Source organism: Pleuronectes platessa, chromosome 19 (genome assembly GCF_947347685.1).
Source record: "Pleuronectes platessa chromosome 19, fPlePla1.1, whole genome shotgun sequence".
NCBI lineage: Eukaryota > Metazoa > Chordata > Actinopteri > Pleuronectiformes > Pleuronectidae > Pleuronectes > Pleuronectes platessa.
In genome coordinates, this window is record NC_070644.1 from 2,241,945 (window position 1) to 2,269,740 (window position 27,796).

At 39.9% G+C, this 27,796-nt stretch overlaps 1 protein-coding gene across 1 annotated transcript in view; it reads left to right on the top strand.

Moving 5' to 3' along the window:
* Positions 1-27,796, top strand: part of grk3 (G protein-coupled receptor kinase 3) — a 61,329-nt gene that overhangs the window by 3,865 nt on the left and 29,668 nt on the right. Inside the window, exon 2 of the mRNA XM_053411095.1 lies at positions 11,694-11,770. Within this exon, the coding sequence (XP_053267070.1) occupies positions 11,694-11,770 (77 nt within the window). The remainder of the gene's footprint in view (positions 1-11,693; positions 11,771-27,796) is intronic.

Genomic DNA, 27,796 nt, shown 5'->3' on the forward strand with positions numbered 1-27,796 from the left:
ATTAATTGAGCTTTTTAAAGGAGAACTCCACTGATGCATGTTTTGAATCCACTAACCCCTGCACGCTTCAAAGTTTGCTTTAAATTTCAGTAGCTCACTAATTCACAGCTGCACATGCATGCTGGTCACTGTATGGCATTTGGGTAAATGTGTAATATTCAGCTTTTTTTCTTTATGGTAGTGATCTCTGTCCAGAAGAGCTCTGTGTCAGGAATTATCCCCATTTAGCCATCACTTGAAGGTGCACAGTCATTCATGTACACTGGTCATGTGCATGCTGGTGTAAACCAGAAGCAGATTTTCCACCTGGAACTGGTTGCTTAGTTGCAGATTGATGAGACCAATTCAGGAAGCAAATGCGGGTGACTGAGTTTCCTTTTGTCCTCCTCCAGTCTAAAACACAACCCCCGGGGTTCTCAAACTAAACTGTGGCAAGAATCATTTCCAAAGTTCTCGGTTTTAGGTGTCTGAACAGTCTGGAGTAGTGCGGACACCAGGCATAATACATCTGGGGAAAAAACTGTGGATGTAGCCTAGGAAATTACAGATTGTCACCATGTTCTATAAATGAAGAAGCATTCAAATCTAAGACCCCTATTTGATTGGATTATCTGGAACAATTGTATAAATTACTTTTATTAAATCTATAAATCTGTATAAAATCCAACCCTAGGTGACAGGGGACACCTTATTGATTGGCAGTTAGTTGTTGTGTGGATGTATAGAGTAGTGCTGTTGAAGGGCCTCTTCTTCATATACGCTGTTGAGTTGTTAGTAAAAAGTTTAGGTTGTGTGTTTGTAGCCAGTGAGAAGGTAATCAGGATCAGCTTGTCTGACGGTTCTAATTGAGTTCATGGCTGCTCATTAGATGTTCAGTCTAGAATCCACGTTGCAAAACATTGACGTGAGAAGTTAATCCAAGGATTGGCAACCGTGTGCCGCTGAGATTTAGGATGACACCAGATCATTTGACTGATTAGCACCTTATCAACCATAGAATAAGAGGTAATCTGCGATACCTGCACACACTTAGTTTCTGTTGTTGTCTGCACCAGCCAGAGGTGTTTCTATATGAACCAAACCAGCATGGTGCACTGCTTCTATGAATGTGTGTGTTTATCAAGAGGTTTCATGTTGACTTTATTATTTGCAGCACCTGCAGAGATAAAAGCCTCAGCTAACATACTTGTAAAGGCATTAATAAACATGCAGTAATATGCAAACTTATCCATATTTATTGTTACAATAAAGTGTCAGACATAACTGGATTAAATCGTATGTAAAATATTAGCGTGATGGAGACAACACATGAGAGGAGTGAGAGGGAAAAGGGTGTGTATGTATGGTTTCGGTGTAACTAGTTCCTAAAAATAGCAAAACTAAAGGGCTGTGGGGATTGTGTGATCACCTTCAGACGTTTATGTATGCACAGGCTTAGCAGTCGCAGTAAAGCATGTGTGAAGCATTCAGCTGCATGCTTGTGGGGGGCAGTTAAATGTGGCACTTGGGAGATAGTGTGGTGCTGCCACATTCTCAGCAGGCCTAGGCAATGTCCTCTGGCAGAGAGGTGAGATTTTGACAGCAACACTGGAGGCAGTTGAGTTGAGGGGTATGGGGTAGACCCAACCAAGTTATCCGGGAGGTGGAGATACAAGAAAACAATCTGACTCTGGTGGTTGTAGTAGTAAAGACTCTGTGATATTGACCCTGTTAAAAGATCAGACGCCCTGTCACTACACCCTCCCTGCCCCCAGACAACGCCATGAAATCAAGAGCAGAATAGATGCTTTTAGCAGTCTTCTTATTTTTAGATTTTATCAGCTGGAGTTGGCTTAACTTGTTGGCTGTTTTATAGTGTCTGTGTGCTAGGCGGGGCGGTCACTTTATGTTTGAAATTCGAAAAATAAATTGAAACGTGGCAAAGAAAATAAATAACCTAACCATTTGACGTCTATGGCCCTGTTCAGACCTGGTGTTACATTTGTCTTTGGTGATCCAATCACACCTGGCATTATAATGCATCTCCACATGTGTCCTCTGTCACCATTTGTATTGGATCACACTTCCTCACTCTATATGCAAATAAGCACATCTTTTCTGTTCACAAGACCAAACGATGTTGTTTTAGCCTGTCCGACTATGACGGATGGAAGTGAGAGAGCAGGGACAAGAGCGGCTGAGTTACTCGTTATGAAGCTTTAAAATGAAGAAGATTTTAAAGTTCAAGTTCAAATAGTGAAAACAGAAATAGAAATTCAACATTTGGTCGTCTGTTTAAATATTGTGGTGTCGGCGACAAATAAATCGATCAATCTGAAACACATAGAAATGTAAAGATATTTTGGCTCGTCATGAAACTTTAGCGGATCAGAAAATGTTAGTAGAGTAAGTAGTCCGTCAACATGGTCCAGGACATATTTGCATTGAAACAGCTAAAATAATATGGCTTTAGTTTAGGGGCTGTAGGAGCAAGACAGAGTTCTCTGAATGGTCATAAACAGTATATGCTAACGGTGCAGCACTTTTTACTGTATGGCCGCTCACACTATCATTCATAAAGTTGTTACCATCATCAGACAGTCAGAACTCATAGTTTCAGCTGCAATTCCTGCAAGCGGCCCTCTCTCCCTGAGACACTTTTCTTTAACTCTTTAGTCTGTGCACCTTTCACTCAGAATCTGTTGCAGGTGCATGTATGCACTCCAGCTTCCGTCACAGATTGAAGTGGTCGGTAAACGCGGCTGAGCAAGTGGAATTCGCCCTCAGATCTACACCAAAATCAAATGGGTTCGTTCCAGACACATGCTGCATTCTCACGCAGAGTGGATGTTTTGTCGTTATTCACACAGTAGTTTGTGTCCTCCTAGTAGTTATACAGTTTTGTTTATGTCCCTCTTGGATCTGGCAGTGACTCAATAGTAAAGGGCTAATGGGCCCATTTGACCCCTCCAGGATAATTCTTCCTCAAACACTGAAAGCAGTGTTACACACAGTCTTAGCATACAATTTTCCAGTGCACCATTGTCTCTCCCGCTACTCATTATGGGTTTCTGAAAACTCATAGATCCTTTTTGTCTACAGTTTCAGCTGACTCCTCAGTATTTGAGTGAAGTGTTTTTGTTGATTTTTGTCCCCCCTGGCTCTACAGAACTCGGATCAGAAGCTAGATTGCAGTGTCAGTTTCAAGTTTTAAGGTATTAACTAGTGCTATCAGTTAAACGTGTTATTAACGACGTTAACGCAAACCCATTTTAACGACGTCAATTTTTTTTCTCGCGAGATTAAAGCAGAGCTGCCAACTCTCGCGCTTTCGCCGTGTGACACACGCTCTTGCATGTTTTCACACGCACTCACGCCACACATCCAATTTCTCACGCCAAAAAAAAAAGGATCTTAACCATGACTATATCTATTATAACTTCCATTGACGAGACGAGACGAAGATATTGGTGGTTGACTAAGTCACAATCATTTTTAAAACATCATCGTATCAGGCCGTCATGAAGTACCAGGAGCGGGCAAGTGTGTGTGTGCTCCCAGATAACGCACCGGTCCGGGGCTCCGCCCCCCGCCCCCGATCACTCGCTCAGAGAGACACAGTGAGATCAGAGCTCGTTCTCGTGGAGCAGCCGCTCAGTGACTGACTGCTTCTTGACTATGGAAACAGTGAAAACACAGAGTTTCTCTGGTCTCAGCTGCTCAGAGATCAGCGCCTCGGTTTCTTGATCAGAGCAGAAGCTGCAGTTGGTTTCTACCGAGCTTCAGTGTCTGTGTTCGCCTCCAGTCTGACCTGCTCTCGCTTTTTGTTAAAATATTTCCCCAACTAAAATATATATTTTTAAGCTATTAGGCTGCAGCTATATGTTTTTATTTATTTCAAAATAGGGTACTTCTTATTTCATACATTTTCCACAAATATGGGGAGGACTCAAATAGCCCTACAAAGGTCTGTGTTTAATTTATTTCAAAGTTGGCCGACACTTGCCTGTTTGTTTTGTTTGTCTGTTATTTTCTTGCTTGTCTGTTTGAGTTGCTGGCTGAAAGCAAAGAAGTAGTAGACTTACCTTTTATTGGTAACCTAACTGTTACGGTTCATTGTTTCTGAAATAAAAGGCCTGACTGCTATTTTCACAGCAAACTTGAAAAAAAGAAAATATTAAGCCATGGTTTAACTGCACTATAGTCCTTGTTTACCTGAAATGTGCACTTTATAATTTTATTTTGTACCGCCCTGTACTGTACTGTACTGTAAATAAAACATTTGCGTAAAGCAAGCCAATCCACCTTTCCATGTTGATAAGAGCATTCAAATGAAAAAGAAAAATTATGGGGAAAAAAATTAACGACATTTAGAATAGATACAAATTTGCGAAATTGTGATTAATTTTGAGTTAACTATGACATAAATGCGATTAATCGTGATTAAATATTTTAATCGTTTGACAGCACTAGTATTAACCTGTGTTAAAGTGCACATGATTTTGTTGGAAATTGCACATCAGAGGGTCTGCCAATGAGTTCCCTTCTATAAATTACATTTCACCTCAAGAGGAAAAGCATAATGGAGAAGATTACATTTGGATGGTGCTGTGGTGTTAAAACCACACAAGGTGCTAAATCCTCAAAGCAACATTGTTACCACTCCTACTTTTTAGCCAACACAGAGTTAACATTGTTTATCTAAGAGCTTCCGCTTTTTTTAGTACCAAAATTTTGTACTGTAACAGGGCATTGAGTTTTAACAGTTATAAAGATATCTCAACTGAAACTAAAACTATTATATCCGAAACATTCTAGTTCTTAGTGAATTGAGGAGAAACTATTTCTTTGTCTTGTAGGTGGCTCCCTCAGAATCGTACACATGTTCCATTGGAACAAGAGCCAGAAAAACAGGTTTCAAAGTCTAACTAGTCTTACTGGTAAAGAGAATAATTACATGCTTCAGGCTTGAATGAGCTGAAATAGGTGTTGTTTCCCACTGCTCTGGATGTGTTTTTATCATATGGTATTATTATTATATATATATATATATATATATATATATATATATAAATAAAATGACAACTAGAGACCAATTTGAGTCTAAGATAGAATTATCCGGTCAGGACATAGGCCATCAGCTATCATCTTGTGGTTCGCTATCATCACAGTTCAAGCACATGCCCACAGACCGAGCTATAGAAATGCCAGTGACATCCTGTTCATGTGTTAAATATTTACACATCTGCATACTTGCTGCAGCAAGGGTCACCGACACAAAGCTGTTACCAGCGTTAGTAGTGGAGATCAGCACCTAATGGAAGCTGGGTGTTTGTTCTTTTACACACATTGGCGCTGATGCTTTGAAACTTGACTTTCTTCTTAAAGGAAGACTTAAAACGAAACTAGTCAGAGGAGGATAAGACGTTATCAGTTCACCATGTTTGGATCCTCCACACAGTGTATATCCTGAGCTTTTACTGCTGCACTGACAGTGACTTAACTGAGACCAGAGCACGGTGGTGCACATACACATAATACAGGTGGGTTTCCAAACCGACTTTGCCCACCTAGTGCTCAGTGTCGCTGAGACTAGTGTCACTTAAGTTAATGTACGCTGAGATTACTTTTTCAGAGGCCTCGACTACACTGCCAACAATTTCCTAATTATTATTACTATTATTATGTTATCAAAACAAGTGCTGTGTAAAGTAGATCAACATTTTTTCAAATGCTTTGCAGAATTGCAACTACCTGATATTTAATCTATTCTGAATTATTTGTATCCCTGACTATTTTCTTGAATTTAGAATCCAAGTTATAGTGTTCAAATCTTTGTTTCTTTTTGTCGTATTGACAGCCTAAAACTCAAAAAGATTAAATTAACTCTAGAGAATGTCTATCGATCAACCAATTATCACGTGTGTTTAGGAAGACCCCTAAAAAGGTCAGATAACATTGGAAGGGTCTTGCTTTTAAAAAAAAGGGCCACAGTAGGAGGGTAGACAAGGCTTTTAGTACCTTTTGGCTTATTATAATAGTGGTAGTTTGATTGGCAAGGTAGGTTTGTTCTCATCCAACTGTGCTAACAGCTGGTTCAACCTGGAACAGATTCAATGGAGGCATAATGTAAGCTCAGCCAAAAGGAAGGTGTGTAGTGCATGTTCTAATGGAACATGTGCGTACCAACCATAAAGTAATATAGTGGGTACTGGCACAGGACAATGCAATGTCCCTGCAATGTCACCACGTCTCACTTGTGGTCTCACCGAATTTCTAGCTCAAGGACACTTGAGTTGTTGTCCTGTCCCCTAACTTCAATGAACGCTGACATCAATTTTACTGGTACATTCCTACAGCTCCCTCTAAGTCCCCCTTAGGGATGACTGACTGGAAAACACCATCTCCTTAAAACGTGCTTAAGGTGCATTTAGAAAGTCCTGGGTAGAGGACGTAAGCTCTGCTTGTAGTGGGGGAACACAGAAGGTCCACTTTTTTTGAGATTAGTCTGGAAATGGGGTCAAAAATTTGCACCAATTTGGACAGAAGCCTGGCTCCAGTCAGGAATATGATATCTTACATCGTTTATAATCAAATCAGCAGTCTATCATGTCTCGTAAGCCACTCAGGTGTGACTGCACTCTGAATACTGTTGGTTGGGTGTTCATCAACTTATCTCTCCAAATGGGAGTAACATCTGTAACTACCCTACTGCAACACCTGGAGTTGAGCTGCAAACAGAATGGTAATTTTTCAAGTTATTTTTTGTCTATAGAGGAAAACAGTCCAAATGCTCATTGCTTTATTCCAGAGCCAAAGGTGATTAATCAAATGTCCAATGTTGACTAATATTTAATTCACTGTCATATAGGACTAAGGAAAGCAGCATATTTTCAAAACAAGGAATTATCCATTTTCGATATTGTGAATTACAAAAAAACATCAGAGATATATCACAGATTCCTTTAGCCCAACCAGAAGGACAGAAGTGTTCAGTTTTCTTCTGAAAAGGTGAGGAATCACCAGAACCAACATGAACCAAAATGTCTGTTTAGTTGATCAATGTATGTTGATATTAGATTAGGGTGAGGGTAGCTTGCAGAGGGGCGCCACCTTCTTTGGTGATACGTTATCAATAGACTGGAAACAGGGTTGGGGAACAGGACATAGAAATCAGGACTAAGCTGAAGAGAATAACTGGAGCTCTCTGCAGTTAACCGTGTTGCACCGAATCCACAATGCTACAACATAGCATCGCACAACCTGTTGGTGTATGTGACATTTTATTTTAAATATTTGGATATCACAAGCCACTTTGCACTCTGTTGATTATTGTTTAATCTCGGCCATCTTTCCGTGAGACTCCAGGCTGATTCATAATGAAGCAAATACATACAAGCAATATTCATACTCTTGTGACAGGCCCACCACTCATAAGCTGTCAGCATCACGGCAGTGCCCTGTGGATAATATTGCCTTATTTACCACTATGTCCCAGCAGTCATCCTGTCACTCACACTGCATTGTCACAGCAGGAGCCCCTTTGTTTCTGTTCTGCTGCGGTCATCTGCTCCCGTAAGCTGATGGTGGTGTGTAATGCTGGTGTTGTTACTGACTAAGGTTTGCTTTGGTGAAGAGCAAGGACATATCAAGGTCTTTGAGTCTTTCACAGTAACACGATTGTTGTATTTTGGAATGAGAAGTGGCTGTGGAGGTATTCAGATGAGATTTCCAATGCTTTCAGAAGCACAAATATTCAAAGCATTTACCTCCATTATATTAGGATCATGATAGAACTCTTAACCTGTTTTTCGGAAATAATCTCTGGAAGATGTCTGGAGAATTGGGTCCGGACTTTCTACGCAATTTGCCTCTCATACATACCCGCAGCTTTAAGGTGAGGAGTGGCGCAACAGGCAGAGGCAGGACTTGACTATTTACTCTTCTGCGTAGATCACATGTTTTTGTTTAAAGCACATCGACACCAGTGTCAGGCCTGAGCACCAAAGCTATCTTTAATCATCGTTGTCTCCTACATGAATGTAGGGCTGGTCGATTAATCGAAATTTAATCGTAATTTCGATTATGGGGTCAAACGATCTCCAAACTACTATAATCGAGTTGAAACGATTATTTGGCATTTTTTTCGGAAGAGACGTGGATGCGCCATTCAGTCCTTCCCCCAAAGCATTCAGCGGCTCAGCTGACTGGAACTCACTCTCAAGCAGCTGTAAAGTGAAGGAGGTGAGTGGTGTGTGTGTTGACCGGCAGTGAAAAAAACTGCCTGAGTGGAAAAGCTAAAAGGGTTGAAAAAGTTTGAGCAGCAGCACACCATGTAGCGGCAGCGCCCCGCGCCGCTATTCTCAAGCGCGCTCCCGCCTGCCTGTTCAGACCGGTCAGACCGGATCTGCATTTCTCCGTGCCGGTCAGAGAGTGTTAGGGTGGCCATCATTAAGGGTTTGAATGACCGGGCACCGATATCCTGGTTTCACGGAGGAATAAGACACGCAGCCGTCATCGGTGTTTACCTGAACTGGAAGTGATTCACTTTATTGCGCACACTCCAGTCATTTAAAGAATAAAGTATACCCTTCAGAATAAGGGCACATAATCGTTTGAATAATCGTGATTTCGAAATTGTCCAAAATTATCGTGCTTATGATTTTTCCATAATCGAGCAGCCCTACATGAATGTCACTGCTTTTTCTTCTGGAGACATTTGTTTTCTTTTTTTCCCTTTTTGATTCTGTCGCATGTTAGAAACATCACCTCTTGTTTGTGGTGAATCCTGCGCAGGATCTCCTGCTGTGTTCTTGCATCGGCTCTTCCTGACTTTCTGCAGACTTTTTTACAAGGCTACTGGCTGAACAGAGTCTGCAGAAATTTGAGTGTTCTCTAGTAGATGATTTAAAATAGTTTTAAGGAAGCTGTGTTTTTAATCACAAACATCATCAACATATGTACGACAAACATGATTTAGGCAGATATCCTCTATTCACCTAACCTCAAAAACCAAACATATTGCCTCTCATGACACGTCACCTCTGCCTAATAAAGCACGACTTCAACATTAAATATTAGCAGTAAGTGGTGAGGTTTCATATAAATCATCCACAGTCTGCCGTGAATGATTCAGTGAAGCAAACAACAGGGCCTCTGCTAACTAAAAGAGGAAGTGTTTACTTCCTTGGTTCTTGTTCCTGTAACTGCAGAAATGTCTCATCTACTGTTCATTCCACCTCCCATAGAAGTCAGCATGCATGGGGCCAGGTTGCCTTCACAAAACCAACTGCAGTAAGAGCATTGGTCTGATGCTCATTCCTTATATTATACAGCAAATAGAAGAACATATGTTACCCACAGTTTACAGTCTTCTGTTTTAAAGAAACACAATGCAAGATTCGTTCTTGGCTGTACTTGGCCTCCCCCTACAGATTAGATGCCTAATTCACTGTCATAAATTTGAATTGCGGTCTGAGCCTCACCATGCACACAGCTTGCATTTTTGACAAGCTGATAGAGAACTGCTATCAACTCGAAGTAGAACATTAGCATAGAAGTTAACAATCCAACACAGCAAACTAGGTGCTGATGTAGTTATCAGTGTCTGAGCAAGTGTGTATTAAATCACAATGAAGGGTTTGGCTAACTTGACCGCTAAACCTTATCGTGATGGGATTAAATGGCTTCTGATTATTTAATGGAGTCGACAGCTTCACCTACACAGCCCAATGTCAAGCAAGCACTCCAGCACAAGACATAGTGAACAAGCTAAAGTTACTGTCCTGCATCCTTTGGCCTCTAGAACATGATAAAATATTGTCCGGTGAACACTCTTATACTCTCTAATTTGTTTTGTCTGACAATGTCCTTTTTGGTTTCTTCAGGGGCTCTGCCAAGGTGTCCAAACTGCAAGTTGCAAGCTAGTTGTCTCTTATTGCTAGCTGCAGCTCTGATTGTTGGAGTGACATGGGTCGTAGAGCAGGTTCCAGCACAGTTCAGTTGTATAGTGCATTTCCAGAAATCCAGGGAGAACTGTGGCAATGACTTGGGCTGGCTGTGGCTGAGGGGTTGAGCAGGCATCCTCCAACCAAAAGGTCGGTGGCTTGATCCCAGTCTTCCCCATCTGCAGTCCGAAGTGTCCTTGGGCAAGATACTGAACCCTAAATGGTCCTTAGAAAAGTGCTGCCTATAGATGCACTGTATGAATGGGTGAATGGCAAAAATGTAAAGTAAAGTGCTTTGATGAGTCATCAAGACTAGAACGTGCTATATAAGTAAAGACCATTTACCAACGTGACATTGTCCCACTTCTAAGTCTGTGTATCATCAAAATTGTTTCGAAGTTGTTATTTTTAGGTAGGAAAACAGCCTTGTTTTGTTACCTAGACTTTTGATATAGATCATTCATAATTTGTCGACTGACTTTTCGAATCGATAAATGGTAAATGGTAGGGCTGCTCGATTATGGAAAAAAGTCTTGATGACCACTCAAAGCTCTTTGCGGTACAGTTTTACATTCACCCATTCACACACACATTCATACAGTGCATCTATTAACAGCACTTTGTTGTTCTATGAGGGGCAATTCAGGGTTCAGCATCTTGCCCAAGGACACTTCGGCATGCAGATGGGGAAGACTGGGGATCGAACTGCCGATCCATCAGGTTGGAGGACGACCGCTGTAGCCCTCAGCCACAGCCTGCATTAAATAGATAATCCCGAGACGCAAAATATTTCCATCTCACCGCTTTGGTAGATCAAAATGCTCAGTATGGGATGCTGATCAGCTCATTATGAGGCAAGCAGAACAGAGAGTAGTTTTATGACACATTAAAGATTTTGAAGTCCATTGAGACCCATTGTTTTTATAACTGAGCAACTGCACAAAGAGAAATTCCATTTGAATTTCAAAATGCTCAGTATTGTCCACTGGTGGATCATAAGGGTGTTGTTATGACTTGTGCTGTTTTGGATTTAAGAACATTTGTGCATTAAAGCCTCATGCCATAGTGTAAGAAGTTCTCTTTCACACACTCAAGACGGCATCAGTGCTCAGTGAAGTTGCCAACTTATTTTTCAGTAGATGCCTCTCTGCTTTCATTTGCGCTTAATTTGGACTTAATTGTGGCAGCAGGCTAGTAAAGTTATATGGCTCCTGTTGCAACGATAAACGATAGTACCTAGCCACGTGGGCATATAGACATGGGAGTGAGCTCTATCAAAATGTAAATACTGGAAATAAAATGGCGTAGCCACAAGGTGCCAGGGCTGCTTTTTTCTTGCACATATTCAGTGCGATCCTGCAGAGGTGTTTGTAGGTGAACCCTGGGCACCCGCCACTCATGTATACTGGGTCCTGGTGTGGTGTTAATGAGCCCATGGAGGCAGTGCTAATTGATTCATTTTCCCCCCTCTCATTAACACCTGTTCCCAGGGTAGCATGTATCTCTCCAGGTTCCCCACAGCCTCCCATGTGTCCTCCCATGTGTCCTCCTCTTTCCTTGACACAATTGGACTCTGTCAGGGGACAGGTGGCAGGGCGAGTCCTAAACCAAGGCCAGGATCACACACTCAGGAGGTGGAGGAGGACGAGACTGGCCTCTGACATTTTTTTGAGATTTGCTTATTGTAACTGACTTTGTGTGAGCTGTTGATTATGATGTGTATTAATCCATGTCTCTCTCCCCACCCCCACCAATCTGTGTACACAGTATTCGCAGTGTGATGCAGAAGTACCTGGAGGAGAGAGATGAACTGACATTTGACAAAATCTTCAACCAGAAAATTGGTAAGTTTCAACATTTCTTTTATCACATTAAAGGATTTAAGGAAATGCTGTAGAAATCAGCCCAGGTGTCCTGCTTGCATCTGCCAGGGCTTCCAACCACATGTACTGTGTTTGAGAGTAAAGCAAGCTCGATATCTGTGTTCTACAGTTCAATATAATGTAGTAATAATATAATTGCTGATATTAATATTTTAAGTATCATCCAACTTTTTTCTTTTTTTGACTAGGGATCCTTTAAGTTAGATTGTAAGCAATACAGATTGGGAAATATAATGAGTATTCATAATATAAAAGTCTCAGGAATGTGTGTTGGCAAAATATATAACAGTTTCTAATTTTCTAAATGACCTGAAACTGTACCAATTTTCGTCTTACTCCTCATCCAACCCATGTACTGATTTATCTTAAACAAGCCAAAATGTCTTGGTCTTGTTCTGGCTTTATTGATTTCTCTTATATTCTTTTAGATTTTAAATGAAATTTCAAATACTTGATGGATTGTTTTGAAAGTTTGTGCACACATTCATTTGCAGCCTTGCAGAGCTGCTGCCATAGCTCTAGTCTTTTAAAATGTCAGTCATTTTCGAAATTGTATTATTTGTAGCAAACTAGCAATAATTGTCAAAAGGCTGAACTGAAACATGGTTGATGTTCGATTATGTGCTCTCTGCGCGCTTGTGTTTTTGTAGATAAACATCCCAGATCTGAATCACCCCTCAATTTTTGCATCAAATAGTCTGTTAATAGATAAGCAGTCTGTAACTTTCTCATGTGTCAGACTTATAATCAGCGTTTTGTATCTTCTGCTGTTCATGTCATCTGTAGGCTGTTGCTGCCACCAATAATTCTGTCAGTGCACAAAAGAGTGAATGTCTCAACTAGGATACTATTTGTTTTGCATTTTTGTGAATGAAAGCAGAATCCAAATGAGTAAAAAAGTATCTTCTGATATGATGCTGTTCTCTTCAGTCCCAGAATCAAGTGCAGTTTGGTTTTGTAAATGCCAGTATTGCTGCTAAATGGAACCTGAACTGTGCAAATAAAGTGCATCCTTGTCTATTGCTATTAGCTCTGCCACATTGATCTCTTTGAGTCACGGTTCAGTGTTAACTCTGTTGCTATTGGTCTCAGTGGGATTATTCCCATGCTGCTGGTCCTGCCATCTATACCCACAAAGCCAACTGGACAAAAGCCTTCATCCCAATCAGCCACTAAAGTTTTAACCAGACTCAGTATTTTCTTTATTTTTATTGTTGCTTCAGAGTCATAGACCACATTGGATGAAAAGTATTTTCTCACTTTCTCCTGAATGTCAGGGTTTCTGAGCATCAGTATGGTGGTGGTTGCTCAGTAACCTTTCATACAGATACCTGCTGTTGCCTCTCCAGGCAGAGTCCTTGGCTGTGATCATGTGGCGGCTCTGTTTGTATTCCGTGTTAGCACTGTTGATGCAGCAGCTCAGTGCATCAGAGCTCAGAGCGTCATGTCTTCATCCTGCCCTCCAGACGGTAACAGCGCCTCTGTGCCGACTCCTCCGAGTGTTTCCATTCTGAGCAGACAGGCTTTGTGCCAGAAGTTGGGGTGTACCAGGGGACCACAGCTGCCCTGCAGGCTTCTGCTTGGTTTACTTACTGTTCTAGGTCTCAGCCCCCTTGTGAGAATAGGCCGCGTTAATTCCCTGCCTCCTCCTCTTTGTCTTCAGTCCTCCCGCTGTCACAGTCACTGCTCTCTCTATATTTTGTCTCTTTATGTTCAGTATCATCGCTTCCTTTCCTCTTTTCTACTTATTTTTGTGTGTGCGGATGTGCTACATCATTGCAACATGCATCATGCATCATGCTTTACATCATTACAACATGCATCATGCATCATGCTATACATCATTGCAACATGCATCATGCTACCATCATTGTGAAACTAAATACTTAGTTTTCCAACAATATTGCAACACTTGATGCCATATGATATATGTTCATTGTCCACAATACGCAGAGGACTAATCACACTATTCTTTTAATGTTTCATTTCTAAAATGTTTGATCAAATCTGGAGCTATGATGAGATGATTATTGACAAATAAATTATTAACGGTTTATGTTAGAAAAGATTAACCTTTTGTTTCCCCCAAGATTTTGGTTTTGCATACTATACAAAGCATATTTTAATGAAATGCTGGATAATAATGCTTATTATTGATTTAGGAATTTTTCAAATTGCAGTATTTGGACCAAAGGGTCACTACAGCTAATGATTGGTGTGTAGGGGAAATCAATAGAGCGTCCCCTACTGATAGATGATCGATAAATCTGCACATTGTTGTTTGTAATAGTAGTAACAATTCAAGTATTGATTACTTTCCTGAACTCATTTAAACATGGGTATAACTGCGGACATTGTGCTCTCTTTTGGAAGGCATCCACAGTGTTGCACTTAGTTGTTCATAGGACTAGGGCCACAAATATGTGTAACAAAGGAAAAAAAAGAAAAGCAGAGATCAAATCCTGTATCATCTCACTTTCGCACAGCTTTTCTCTGCGACCGCACCATTGCTTTGCTCTTCTGTTCTCCCTCCTCATCTACTATCGCCTTCTTAGTGCCTGAGCAGGCCCCCGGGTTTCTGCTGGTCATTAGTCCAAGTCTCAGGTCTCATTAGCTTGTCTGCCTAGAAAATACTCATTACCAGACCAATCAGTGCACCCCTGCTCCTGGGACTGGGACATGGTAATCAAGAAACTGTTGTCTCCTTCCTAATTCCTGGGATAAAATTTATTGTTATCCATTAATGTTTGATTAATAACAATAATGATTTTGCTCCGATCAATACATAGACCAAGGTATCGGTCACTTTTTCCGTCAATATCCAAGCTGTGTTAGCGGTTGTATGGAGCATTCAACTCTGTGGTTGTCTGTTGGGTTAAATATACAAATTTAAGATGAATTTCTGTAAGTTTAAAAGTTTATAAGGTGGTTTTAGCTTTTTGTTGTCTTTTTACTGTACAGACTTTTTTTAAATTACACAAACATTGCTAATGATGCATTTTCATCAATATTATTGTATAAGAATTTGACAATTATTAATGACCATTGAGTCTGAACTCTTCGGAGGAATGATTTTCTGAATTAAGTCTGAGAGGCAACTAAGAAAGAAACCCCTGTCTATCATTGGCTAGTAAATAAAGAAAACGGATAGAATTGTCCTCATAATACTGCACAATTCCAGAACAATGCTGTGTCTTTATTGCCATGTCTTCTACTTGGTAAGCCGGTGATGATGTTAACCTTTTAGCCTTTAGTCATACAGTGACCAATCATCCTGAGCATATGTACAACTCTTTTAACTGGCCATTGTTTTGAAGGACTAAAATAGCGAAGGAGTTGTCTGCCAACTCACAGGGCTTATGTTAATAAGCAAGCTAGCTCCAGCTATCATTGTACTTTTTGTTACTGTGACTGTTTTTTAAGTTGAGCTTTAACTGTTACATACACTGTGTATACTGTTTTTTAACTATTTAATATGATCTACATTATTGCTTTTATTTTTTCTGTCATTTGCTTAATTATTAATTAATAACATATCTATTTATTAATTACTTTCTCAGCTCCTGTGTAATTGTATTGTAATTAGGGCATTTTTGGAAAAGAGAGGGCCAGCAGCTGAATATTGCGACTCGAGCCTCCGTCCTGCTCTACTGGTTCAACGTGCTTTTCTCGCTTGGTCCATTAACGGAACAACAGAGAGAAATGAGAGAGCTTCCGACCACAGACAGTGTTGCATTAGCCAGTGCGGCTTCAAGAAATATTGTCGTTGTGAGGCTGAGAGAGCGACAGACAGCCTGCATGCTGTACACATTTGAATGGCAATTGTGCTGCTTTTGCATCTTAGTAAAAACAGACAACTGTCGACCCATCTGATAACTGTTTTGAAGTGTAACGACCACATGACCACAACCTGCCCAGGCAACATTTTACAGAACGATCAACATTTCCAAATGGGACACAATAGGACAAAACTTGTAAACAGGTGTTGTAAACTAGCATTTATGCTAATACACTGTAAACAATGCATCTGGTTCGTCCAATGACATTGTCATGTCCATGTCCAAATAAAATCTACTACTACTTAAAGACCAATTTTATGGGACTGACAATTAAGCCGTTTTTTAGACATGACCTATGGGTAAGAGCCCGAGAATTGGCTACAGAGTTTACCTGCCTTTCACACATGCACAACACGGCGGGAGGTTTTCTCCACAGACACATTAACAAAAGCAACAAATCCTCTGTGTTATTAAGGCGAGTGGTGGAGCAGTCGGGTGCAGCAAAAAGAAGCAGGATGTGACATATTAACTCTGCTGCTGATATCACATGATCGTGTGTTTATAGCACCTTATCACCACAAACTCTCTTGACATCTTCATCTCTGTTCACTGGCAGATGTTAGTTGTCTTTAAGTTGTTTTCATTTTTGCGACAGTCGCGTTTTAGAATTGTCGTCATCATGCATGACTGAAAGAAGCTTTATGTTAAACTCTAAATTCTGCATTCAAATTGTTAAGTTTATGGTCATCTGTAGAGCTATTGTGGCAGTTAACCAGAGCACACACTCTTGGAATTTAAGTTCATATTGCATTTAAATGGATATTGACCCGAGCCACAGATTATGTGCATTTCATACAGCTGGATCTTTACAGGGATATATGGGCTGATATGTGGCTTTGTCTACATTAGATCTCCGTCCCGATGAATCGGTTTCTGGTCCTGTCATACACTGAGGATTTAGCTTCAGATGTGGAAGTCAGTTTCAATAAACAGTTGACGAAGCTCAGCAATGTGTTTGCTCATAGCATGCTTTGTCCTTGAGCTCAACAGGCCTTGTGGACTGTCATGACAACCAAGGTCAGAAAGAAGTGCTGCTGGAATGATTAACTTCCTCAAAGGTAGAGAAAAAAAATGTATCTTGTCTTCTCTGCAAGTGTGTTAATTGGAATGAATCCAGTCTGACAAATTTGCACATAAACGGTTATTTGTTCCACTTGTAAATATCCATCCAGAGAGTGCACTTCAGTGTCTTTGGCAATGAATTCTGCTGCTTGAGTGGCTGAGAGTCAGTGGCCTATTTTTTAGATCTTTTCACAAAGCCGACGAAAGCTGTGTGGAGGAGATCCACCTGTCAGGCTATGAGTAAATTCCTCAGACAAAATCCCTTTCAGGTAGGATGACCATCAGGTATTCAGTTTTCTTTATTTGAATGAGTCAGACTTTTCATCCTAAAACCTCAAAGCTGCACTAATCAATATCAATATCAACAATGGATCATGTAAAGTGAAAGAGATTACCCGTAGCGACAGATAAAGATGGTTTTACAGCTTTCATCGTGACTGCAGGATGTTTGAATAGTGTTAACCAACAAGTTGTCCGTAGCCTTATCGGGGGTGGTCACATGTCAGTGTTATGATTTGAGCTTGTTCCACTGCCCCCACTTGGCCAAAAGTCAATGAATCCTGCTTAAAACAGTAATGCACCACAACATTCACTTTTAAAGTGCCCCGACTATAAGCAAAGTCATTTTATCTGTACTTCCGCCAAGGAGTGTATGTTTTCATTGTCAGGCAGAAGAGTTATGTCTGTAATTATGGTTCTGAGACCTCTGGCTGACCACCTGATGTATTATGTGGGCTTTAATAATGCTGACCTGCATACGTTTATAATTTAAGTTGTCAATAAAACAATGAATTTACAATTATGTTGATCGCTGACAAGTGGCCTCGGCATAACCTTGATAAACCACTACAGTTTTTAAGCTTTTTTTCATAACTTGATTGTCCCTTGCATTGGTGAATGGGATTTTACAATAGGTCGACTGAATATAACAAATTATTTCATTTCATTGTGATATTAGTTGCAGATGCATTAAATCATTTTGAAATCATGTAAGGATCAAGTCATCAGGCAGCGTCCTCGGTCAAACAGAGATAACAGTGAGTCATAGCAGTGAAATATCATTCATGAAAAACGTTGTTCAGAAACAAACAAATGACCATTGTAAAAAAGGAAAATGTGGAAAAATGTGTTGAATGCAGACATGAGAGGGTCATTGATTAGCTCATTGGAACCACTGTCTTTTATCTTATCATCTCTGCCTCTGTCACACATCTCTTTCTCTGTTTCCGTTCTTATTCATTCTTTCCTAGTTTCACCATCTCTCGTCTTTCTCTCACTCTGCCTTGGCATTCTCCCTCTCCATCTGTCAGACTTCTGGAATGGATGATGGAGAGTTGTGTGTTGCCTAGTAACTGTGGTTGCCATGGGAACCTGACCAGAACTGCTGCATTTGCTTGTCGACAGGGAGAAATGAAATTGATTAAAGGAGGAATAAAATAGGTGATGAGAATCGGAGGGAGGAAATGGAGAGGATGTCTTTAAGGGGAGAGATAAATGGAGAAACCTAAGGACCATCTCTCCTTTTTCCCTCAGAATGCAGCGTTTTCCAAGAGGCCAGGTTGTGTATGTCAACAGACTGCCCACGCCTCCAGTCCCTCTCACGTCTGTCCATTTATTCGTCCTAATGATCATCATCCTCACATCAGATCAATCTGATCGCAGTAGCAGTCACAGTGCAGTGATGAAATGTTTTATTTATTTTTATTATTAATCCCAACATGTACTAAAAATCAGATGATCCTATGTACTGTGTATTTTCACAAAGAAACTTTTCCTGTACTGCTGCCATGTTTCTAAAGCCCTGTTTACTCTGGCCGACAACACCCATTAATTTGATTACCATGTGGCTTTTGTCTTTAGCTTACAATTAATTTAAATTCTTGTAATCATAATAACAATCATAAACTTCATTATAGAACATCTGTCTTTCCCAAAATACAGCCCATAAAGCTTTGCAAAATAATCAGAGTTTAAACAACAAATACTTAAAATACACATTGATGCAGTAGTGTCCATACCTGTAGGATATACAGTGCCTTGCATAAGTATTCACCCCCTTTGGACTTTTCTACATTTTGTCATGGTATAACCACAGATTAAAATTTATTTCATCGTGAGTTTATGTAATGGACCAACACAAAATAGTGCATCATTTGGAAGTGGGGGGAAATATTACATGGATTTCACAATTATTTACAAATAAAAATCTGAAAAGTGTTGAGTGCATATGTATTCACCCCCTTTACTGTGAAACCCCTAACAAAGATCTGGTGCGACCAATTGCATTCACAAGTCACATTTGCAAGTCACATAATTAATAAATAGGGTCCACCTGTCTGCAATTTAATCTCAGTATAAATACACCTGTTCTGTGACGGACTCAGAGTTTGTTGGAGATCATTACTGAACAAACAGCATCATGAAGACCAAGGAGCTCACCAAACAGGTCAGGGATAAAGTTGTGGAGAAATATGAAGCAGGGTTAGGTTATAAAAAAATATCCAGAGCTTTGAACATCTCTCTGAGCACCATAAAATCCATCATAAGAAAATGGAAAGAATATGGCACAACCGCAAACCTACCAAGAGGAGGCCGTCCACCCAAACTGAAGAGTCGGACAAGGAGAAAATGAATCAGAGAAGCAACCAGGAGGCCCATGGTTACTCTGGAGGAGTTGCAGAGATCCACAGCTGAGGTGGGAGAATCTGTCCACAGGACAACTATTAGTCGTCTACTCCACAAATCTGGCCTTTATGGAAGAGTGGCAAGAAGAAAGCCATTGTTGAAAGGGATCCATAAAAAAATCCCGTTTGGAGTTTGCCAGAAGCCATGTGGGAGACACAGCAAACATGTGGAAGAAGGTGCTCTGGTCAGATGAGACCAAAATTGAACTTTTTGGCCTCAATGCAAAACGCTATGTGTGGCGAAAACCCAACACTGCCCATCACCCTGAGCACACCATCCCAACAGTGAAACATGGTGGTGGTAGCATCATGCTGTGGGGATGCTTCTCTTCAGCAGGTACAGGGAAACTGGTCAGAATAGAGTGAAAGATGGATGGAGCCAAATACAGGGAAATCCTTGAAGAAAATCTGATGCAGTCTGCAAAAGACTTGAGACTGGGGTGGAGGTTCATCTTCCAGCAGGACAATGACCCTAAACATACAGCCAGAGCTACAAAGGAATGGTTTGGATTAAAGAATGTTAATGTCTTAAAATGGCCCAGTCAAAGCCCAGACCTCAATCCAATAGAGAATCTATGGCAAGACTTGAAGATTGCGGTTCACAGACGGTCTCCATCCAATCTGACTGAGCTTCATCTTTTTTGCCAAGAAGAATGGACAAACCTTTCCATCTCTAGATGTGCAAAGCTGGTAGAGACATACCCCAAAAGACTTGCAGCTGTAATTGCAGCGAAAGGGGGTTCTACCAAGTATTGACACAGGGGGGTGAATACTTATGCACCCAACAGATGTCAACTTTTTTGTTCTCATTATTGTTTGTGTCACAATAAAATTTATTTTGCACCTCCAAAGTACTATGCATGTTTTGTTGATCAAACGGGAAACATTTTATTTGAATTCCAGTTAGTAACAGTACATAATGGGTAAAAGTCCAAGGGGGGTGAATACTTATGCAAGGCACTGTACAACACTGTAAGGTGTTGTTGAAACATTTTTCTTTTCTGTAACATGTGTTACACCTCCAGCTTCTTTCACTGATGTGTTTTGTCCGTTGATAATTCTGAGACAGTTTATATACAACATGGCTGTGTTCCCATGCAGGTTTTAATGAAAAGAGAGATCATCAGCACAGCTTTGTGCAAAGAAGGGGTGGGGGAGCATGACATAGAATAACAGATGTCTGGAAGACAACATTGTTTGGTTTGTTCTCCAGCGGAGTTCAGTTTAATATCACATCTCAGTCTCAAGACTACAGTTTATACCAAAACGTGTAAGATACCTCTCTTGTAATAATATATAACAAACTGACTACAGTTTATAAACGATCGTGTCAAAGCAGACCTGTTGGAAATCAGATTTGCTCAAACCCAAACTTCTGACCTGCCAGTTCATTTCTGATTGAGGAAATACTGATAATATCTAGAACAACAGACCCAGAAGTAGCTGGACCTGGTGGTGAGATGGTTTTGTCAACTCAAAAATGGCCTGTTTCTGTAAATATTATAATAAATCATTGTTGATAAACTGACTGAAATTGATAGGTAATCCATTATTGAAGTAACTACCAGTTTTAGAGTATGTTATTTATTGCAATGCACAAATGATTAGAGTCTAATTTGGCTCCAATATTTGTGTTTTCTGGATTAGTGATGCACATAAACAGTGTAGTTTTATGTCACTGAACATATGTTACACTATCTCTTATCGTTTGTTTCTGTTTGCCCAAACTAACGCATGGTCGTCCCTTTTTTTTAAAAAAAAAAAAAAAAAAAAGGTAGATAATGGAGATTAGACAGAAAACAAGTATCACAATTACTTTTCGTTTTCGGAGGGCCTTTATACCGGAATCTAATGTGGATAACTGCATCATCATTTCTGATAGCCAGACCCTAGACAGTATACAAAGATTAACGACATGAGTGGTTCACTGAAAGTGAAGCCAAAGGGCCTTCATTCAGGGTTGAATGTCATGATTGACAAATGAGACTGACTTGCGTTTGTATCGGTGAGACTGCACAGACTCTGGATTCAAATGCCGTCTTCAGGACACGATGGCAGACTTCATAACCTGGGTCACAAGGTTTATAGTAATAATACTGCTGAATCAAAACTCAACAAGCGTGACGGATGTGTGATGTACAACTTTTAGAACTATGACTCAAGATACACTTAGTCTGTAGAGTGTAAACACAAATTCAATAAATCATAATATTGAATCACAACACACTAAGCAATACCTAAAGGTTAAGTGTGTAAGACTTAGATGAAAGGGTTATATTGGCAGAAGCTGAATATAAAATAATCCTAGTGATGTTTTCACTAGTGCGTTTCATATTTTTTACCCTAGAATGAGCCCTTGGAGGGTGTTCTCACCTCTCAGACTAAAATCTCCATGTGTCCATAATTTGATGCAAACTAGTTGCCTTGTTCATGCAAGTGCAGCGTGTTCACATGAGAGCCCTGGTCTTGTTTAGCATATTCAATTCAGCAGTCTTTGTAAACAGTCGAAGTTGTTCCAGGACAAGACATCCGCTTTGAAATTTGTTTTAAGTTTTGCAAACAGTCCCGGGGCGATGGAGTTAGGAGCTGTCGGGAAAGCTTCGCACCTGCCTCATTAAAAGGACTTTCACTGTTTAGTTTCAGTCATTTTCTTTAGTTAAGGACTTCAAACCTGGACCGGTAATGCGATTGTATAGTCATAAACAATGTGCCTGGGAAATTAGCCTGCTAAAGCTTCTCTGTCCTTTTAATTAGTGTTTGCTAATACCCTGGAACATGTGTTCCTGTTCTCCCGTGTGCAGAAGCCTGGACAACTGCAAACTGAACGTGATGTTTAATGTTAGTTTTACTTGTCTGAGACATCTAATATTGTCTGTCACACCGGGCTTACAGCGAAAATGATTAGTCATTGATTAGTTGATCGACTGAGGAATTCAGTCTGACTCAGTCTGTTTTCATTCTCAATCTATTCAAATTTAAAACTTTGCTCTGCATTTGCAAAGTTGAGATGTTTTCCAGGATTTTTCATCCACTAAAGAGTAAAAAAAAGTCTGCAGGTGCATTCTAATGAAAATAATTGGTGGTTGCAGCCCTTAAATTAATTTTTTTCAAAACATTATAACATTGTGTTTGCCTAGGCTAAAACTCTTCAGATAAATATTTGATGAGAATTTTTTTTTTTTTTTACCTCAGCTCAGACCTCATGTTCAGGCTTTGGCAACGGGCTTTATCATTATTCAGAGATCTAGTTAGTCCAGCTCTTTAGTCAGCAGATAACAGACCTCGGGGAGTACAAATTTACTGTGAGCTTAATTTATATATGCTCTGGTTCTCAGGTATCAGCCCTCTGAACCCCAAGACGTTTCTGAGTGTTGTCTTTTTTTGCCCCTGTTGCATATTTACCGACTGTGGTTCGTTCACCTCTATGGAATCAGCATAAACATGGCACAAAGGAGATAACTCAAAAATAAATGTTATGTGACTGATGGTGTCACCTGACAACTTCCTGCAATCGACGAAATATCAAAATTTTATGTCTGACAGAAGCAAAATGTTCACCATTCATGAACCAGTAGAAGACTGAAATGTAGTTATGATTTGTATTTGTGATAAAATGTGCAGTTTTGGTTTCCAGCTAGCAGAATCCATACCTCTGCCGTGGTCTGACAGTCCTCTTATGAAGCTACGAGATCCCAGTTTTTATTTGGATGTGCACCAAATTGCAGACACTCATAGATGCCAGTCCCCTATACATGTCTGATGTTTTTCTCATCAAGATACATGAATTATTCTCCAAGAAATTGACAAAAAATCGTATAATCTTAAAGAAATTGAAAAAACTGCCATATGTACATCCATATCTGGGTCTAAAATTTCCATGGTAGACAAATAAATAAACACAGAGGGTGTGAACTTTCCTGGAACATGTAAAGCACTGCTGAGTGGCCAAATAAAGGCACACCTAAGTAGTCTAGCTCATTCCTAAAATAACAATATCTTTTTCTGGCTTAGATGTGCAGTAACTACACTGTAAAGTAAAGGATTCAGTCTTGAGGTTGAAAGGACAAAAGCAATGGCAAACAAGAATCCCCTGTATGTTTAAATTGTATATTGGGTTTATTTATGAAAGTGTGCTAGTGTTATATCTGGAATCCACCCTATTTCAAGTTCGAATCAAATTGATTGTGGCGATTAGCATCTTTTCACCTGGCAGTGTTGGTCTTCACCCTCTGTTCATGGGTAACTGCTGTAAGAGGGCAGAGCAAGAGAGCAGCGAGATCGGGAGAATACTTAACATTGTTTGCTAATCCTGATGTTGTGCTTGAATGAATATCCCTCACATTGTGAAGTACATGCACACACTCTCCCACACAAACACACTGTGGTCGACTCGGTGCTGGCTCTTTTCCACCAGTAAAGGTCATTGTATGTATAATGCAACACAGGCAAGTTTCACATTAGCCTTGAATAAGAAGTAATCTTTTTTTCCCTCTTTTACATACATTAAATTGTAACAAAATAAAAAAAATGGAAATTTTCATTTTCAAAGAACCTTGACAATTGTTGTGAATTCGAGTGAAAATGTATAACTGAAAGAAAGAAGTAGGTTTAACGTGTCAACCACATTCTCATTTGTATTAGAGCTGATGTTGACTCAACATTTACATGTGGGACATAAGAGTAAATTAACCAGTGGTGAGAAAATGGTTTGGTGTGTACTTCCTGAAAGATCAACATTAAGATCACATCGTGGGAGGAAATGAGAAGATCTAGCAAAGCTCATTTGTGAAAGACTCAAATAAGTCTGATGGTGTGGACAGATTTCTCTGCAAACATCTGGGGCTCGTGTTCCTTGTAAGATCTGCCGGTTTTGATTGTTATCTACTTTTCTACTGTCTGCTTAATTACTGACAGATTCTTGCCATTTTGATTTGGGTTAGAAACTATAAGGGACTGTTAATCCGACACCAAACAGATTCACAACATCATTTTCAGTATCAATGAGTCTGCCAATTCTAAAATATCCAGCACAAATTCACAGAGGCTGAACTGATTGTGTGAAGGTTTCTGTTGTATACGACTAACAATTAAACCTGCACTTTTTCTATGTTAAACTACAACAAAAGCAATTTAAAGGCTGAAATTATGCCATTGGAAAACATTATTTGATAGATAATCAAACTAGCAGTACGTTATGAGACTGAATGTCACAACTGTCATTTATCCTGCCATTCAAGTAAATATTTTTTAAGCAGGTTCAGCCTTCCTGCCCAACATCACTGCACTTTTTGTTGAAGCCTCTGCATCGGTACCCCTGCTGCATCAGAGCATTGTTTTCATTAAAATATAGGAGGTGACTGTTCCCTGTCAACCTTACACTCGGGGTACATTCACAATAATGTCTTCATTTTTAAAACCAAAATGATCTCTGACCATTCAAGTGTTTCAGCTCCGTGTCAGAAATAATCTCAGTCCATATACTAACACACTGAAACCACATATCAAATGACCATTCATGTACACTTGGAATGTGCTTGTCAATACAAACATGAAGCAGATTATCTACTATGCAGTTGGTTGCTTAGTTACAGAAAACATTACAAAAAAAGCAGCAATGGTGAAAAGTAAGAGCTGGGATGTGTTTTCTTTGACAAAGGTAGAACTGCTACAGTCGGTAAATGTTAGCAACACTTTGCATTCAGCATGTGACATCACGTTTTGACCGGAATCTAATGTGGATAACTGCATCATCATTTCTGATAGCCAGACCCTAGACAGTATACAAAGATTAACGACATGAGTGGTTCACTGAAAGTGAAGCCAAAGGGCCTTCATTCAGGGTTGAATGTCATGATTGACAGATGAGACTGACTCGCGTTTGTATCGGTGAGACTACACAGACTCTGGCTTCAAATGTCGTCTTCAGGACACGATGGCAGACTTCATAACCTGGATATTTAAGCTTCATTTCTTAAAAGTGCTAGCAGCGTTTCCAAATACAATTAGTTGATTAATCCACAGATTAACACAAACTTCTTTGATTAATGATTTGTCTTGTTTTAAATTAAAATGCCAACATCCAAAGAAATGTGACCAGATTGTTTCTCTGAAGTCGATACTCGTATGTATTTGAGGAGATCCTGAAATGTCAACAGTTATAATTGACTGATGCTTTAAAGCAGTGGGAAAAATAGAAGAAAAGACGTGACTGTGTCATTCACATTCGGTTGAGCTAAGAATATCGTGTCAATTACAGTTCTGCACATTGTAGGATTGATGCACACTTAAGATGCACAGTGCTTCTCAATGGTGCATTAAAAAAAAGTGTTGTCAGCCACACCTTGACCAACCACTTAGCTACAAACTTTCACAAGTCAACATTTTGGCTGTAGTTTGAATTTTTATCCTTCCTCCAGCAGTCATACCTGCTCCACGGTGAGGCCTAATGCTGCCTGCTATGATGGAAGACAGAGGCAGTTATCAGAACCAGCCATTTCGCTATATTTAGTCATTTCAGGTGATCTCACTAATGAGACAAAGCTCAGAGGAACTCATGTCTGATTTGAGCTAGGTGTGTGCGTGTCTGTCGTCTCTGGAAGAGACCATTTGTTGAATTAGCTGGGTAGTGTTGAAGTATTCAGCGATTAAGGTTAATCCTTGAATCTCTGTGATGGAAGATCTGTCGTTTCCCCCTCTGTCCCTCTCTTAATTCCTCGCTCACACGTTCTGTCCTTGCTGTTTGAAACCTGTGTGTGTGTGTGTGTGTGTTTTGGGAGGGGGGGGGGGGGGGGGTGTCAGTAGCACCCATTCTGCAAACAAGGATGCCCCGTGCACTCAACTGTGTACATATGTGTGGATGCATGTGAGCCCGTTGATTTGTATAAGCCTTTTAGTGTGGGCTTTGGAGCGGAGGGGAAATGATGCATCAAGTCTGGAGTAGCGATAAAGCAGAGGGGAAGACGTAATAATTTACGATAGCAGGCACAAGGCCCAAAACAAATAGCTTGTGCAACTTAAAACTGAATCAGTGAGCCTAGTAAAATTGAAGTAAAAGCCAGTTCTTCAAGGCAAAGTTCTACATTCTCAGAGGGTTGCATCGACTTTGTTTGCCTTGGCTGCAGAAAGAATCAGGTTTAGAACTTTTTTCCTTTCATACAAATAAAGAGTTTTTTATTTTCTATATTTCTACATTTGCTCACATTTTAAAAGAAACTCTTAACTCGCTTCTGTTTCAATTTGCTTTAGATTAGGCATGCAGGCAGGGATTATTTCCATCATGTTGCAATAATCTTTGGATTAATCTATTAATTGTTTTGTTAGAAAACAGTAAGAACAGTCTGTAACAGTTCCATGAAGTCAGAGGGGGCGACGCCTCAAGGTTTAGGATTTTTCTGGTTCTTTGAACTGCCCACATTATAAAACATACTGAACTTACCATCACATAAGACTGAGATAAAGAGTAAGTTTACATCTTTACCTCATTGATTATTAAAGTAATAATACTCGATCGCCTAATTGTGGCAGCTCTTCTGTTGATACGGATTCGACAGTCCTTCCATCATGTTTACCCGTTTAAATGTTTCACTTAGGTAAAAGTACATACCTCTCAAAACCTATTCATTACTCTGTTGCTTTTATTAAGGCCTCAACAAACAGTTAATTTAATTTCGGACAAATTTTGACTGATTAATAGTTGACTCTCGTTTTCGATTTACTATTGAAAAGCAGGAAATTCTCAGAATTTAGAAGCTTGAAGAGTAACATTTTCAGCATTTTCCCCTGAAACTTATTTAATTGATTATCAAAATACCTGCAGATTGCTTTTTGTCAATCAACAGCTAGTATCACCTTTTGTAATAATTACCTTGTTAGTGTTAGCTAAGTTATTGTCAATGAATTGAGTTAATATGAGTTGACAAAGTAAAGGTCTTTCAATCGCTGTTAAATGTGACTTTTGAATGACGATGCTGTTTGATTTCACCAATGTAGTTTTGAAAAGTTGTTTTCTAAGATTTTGCTAAGTTTCATTGAAAGAAGCTCAACTCAGTTGAAAAGATTGGCGTAGTTTAAGAAACTGAAATATACTTTAGTAACAATAAACGTTACTCTGTGAGCTGTTACGGCACAGATCATATCACACTTTCTTTTTGGCAACACAAATACCACAAAAATCGGACAGTAAATATAATTTATTGTTAAGTAGATGAAAACAAGTTTCATCACAAAATGTAATAAATTCTTCGGACAATGGTCAAATATTGCTATCACAAAATCTGCCGCGATTCAGGGGCCGGCGATCAATATGAAATGATTTGGTCAGATCAAGTCTGACCTGCTGCATTCGCAACACGATGTCTGCTCGGGCCGTCAGGAAGGTTAGCGGGACTGACGCTGTGATCGGT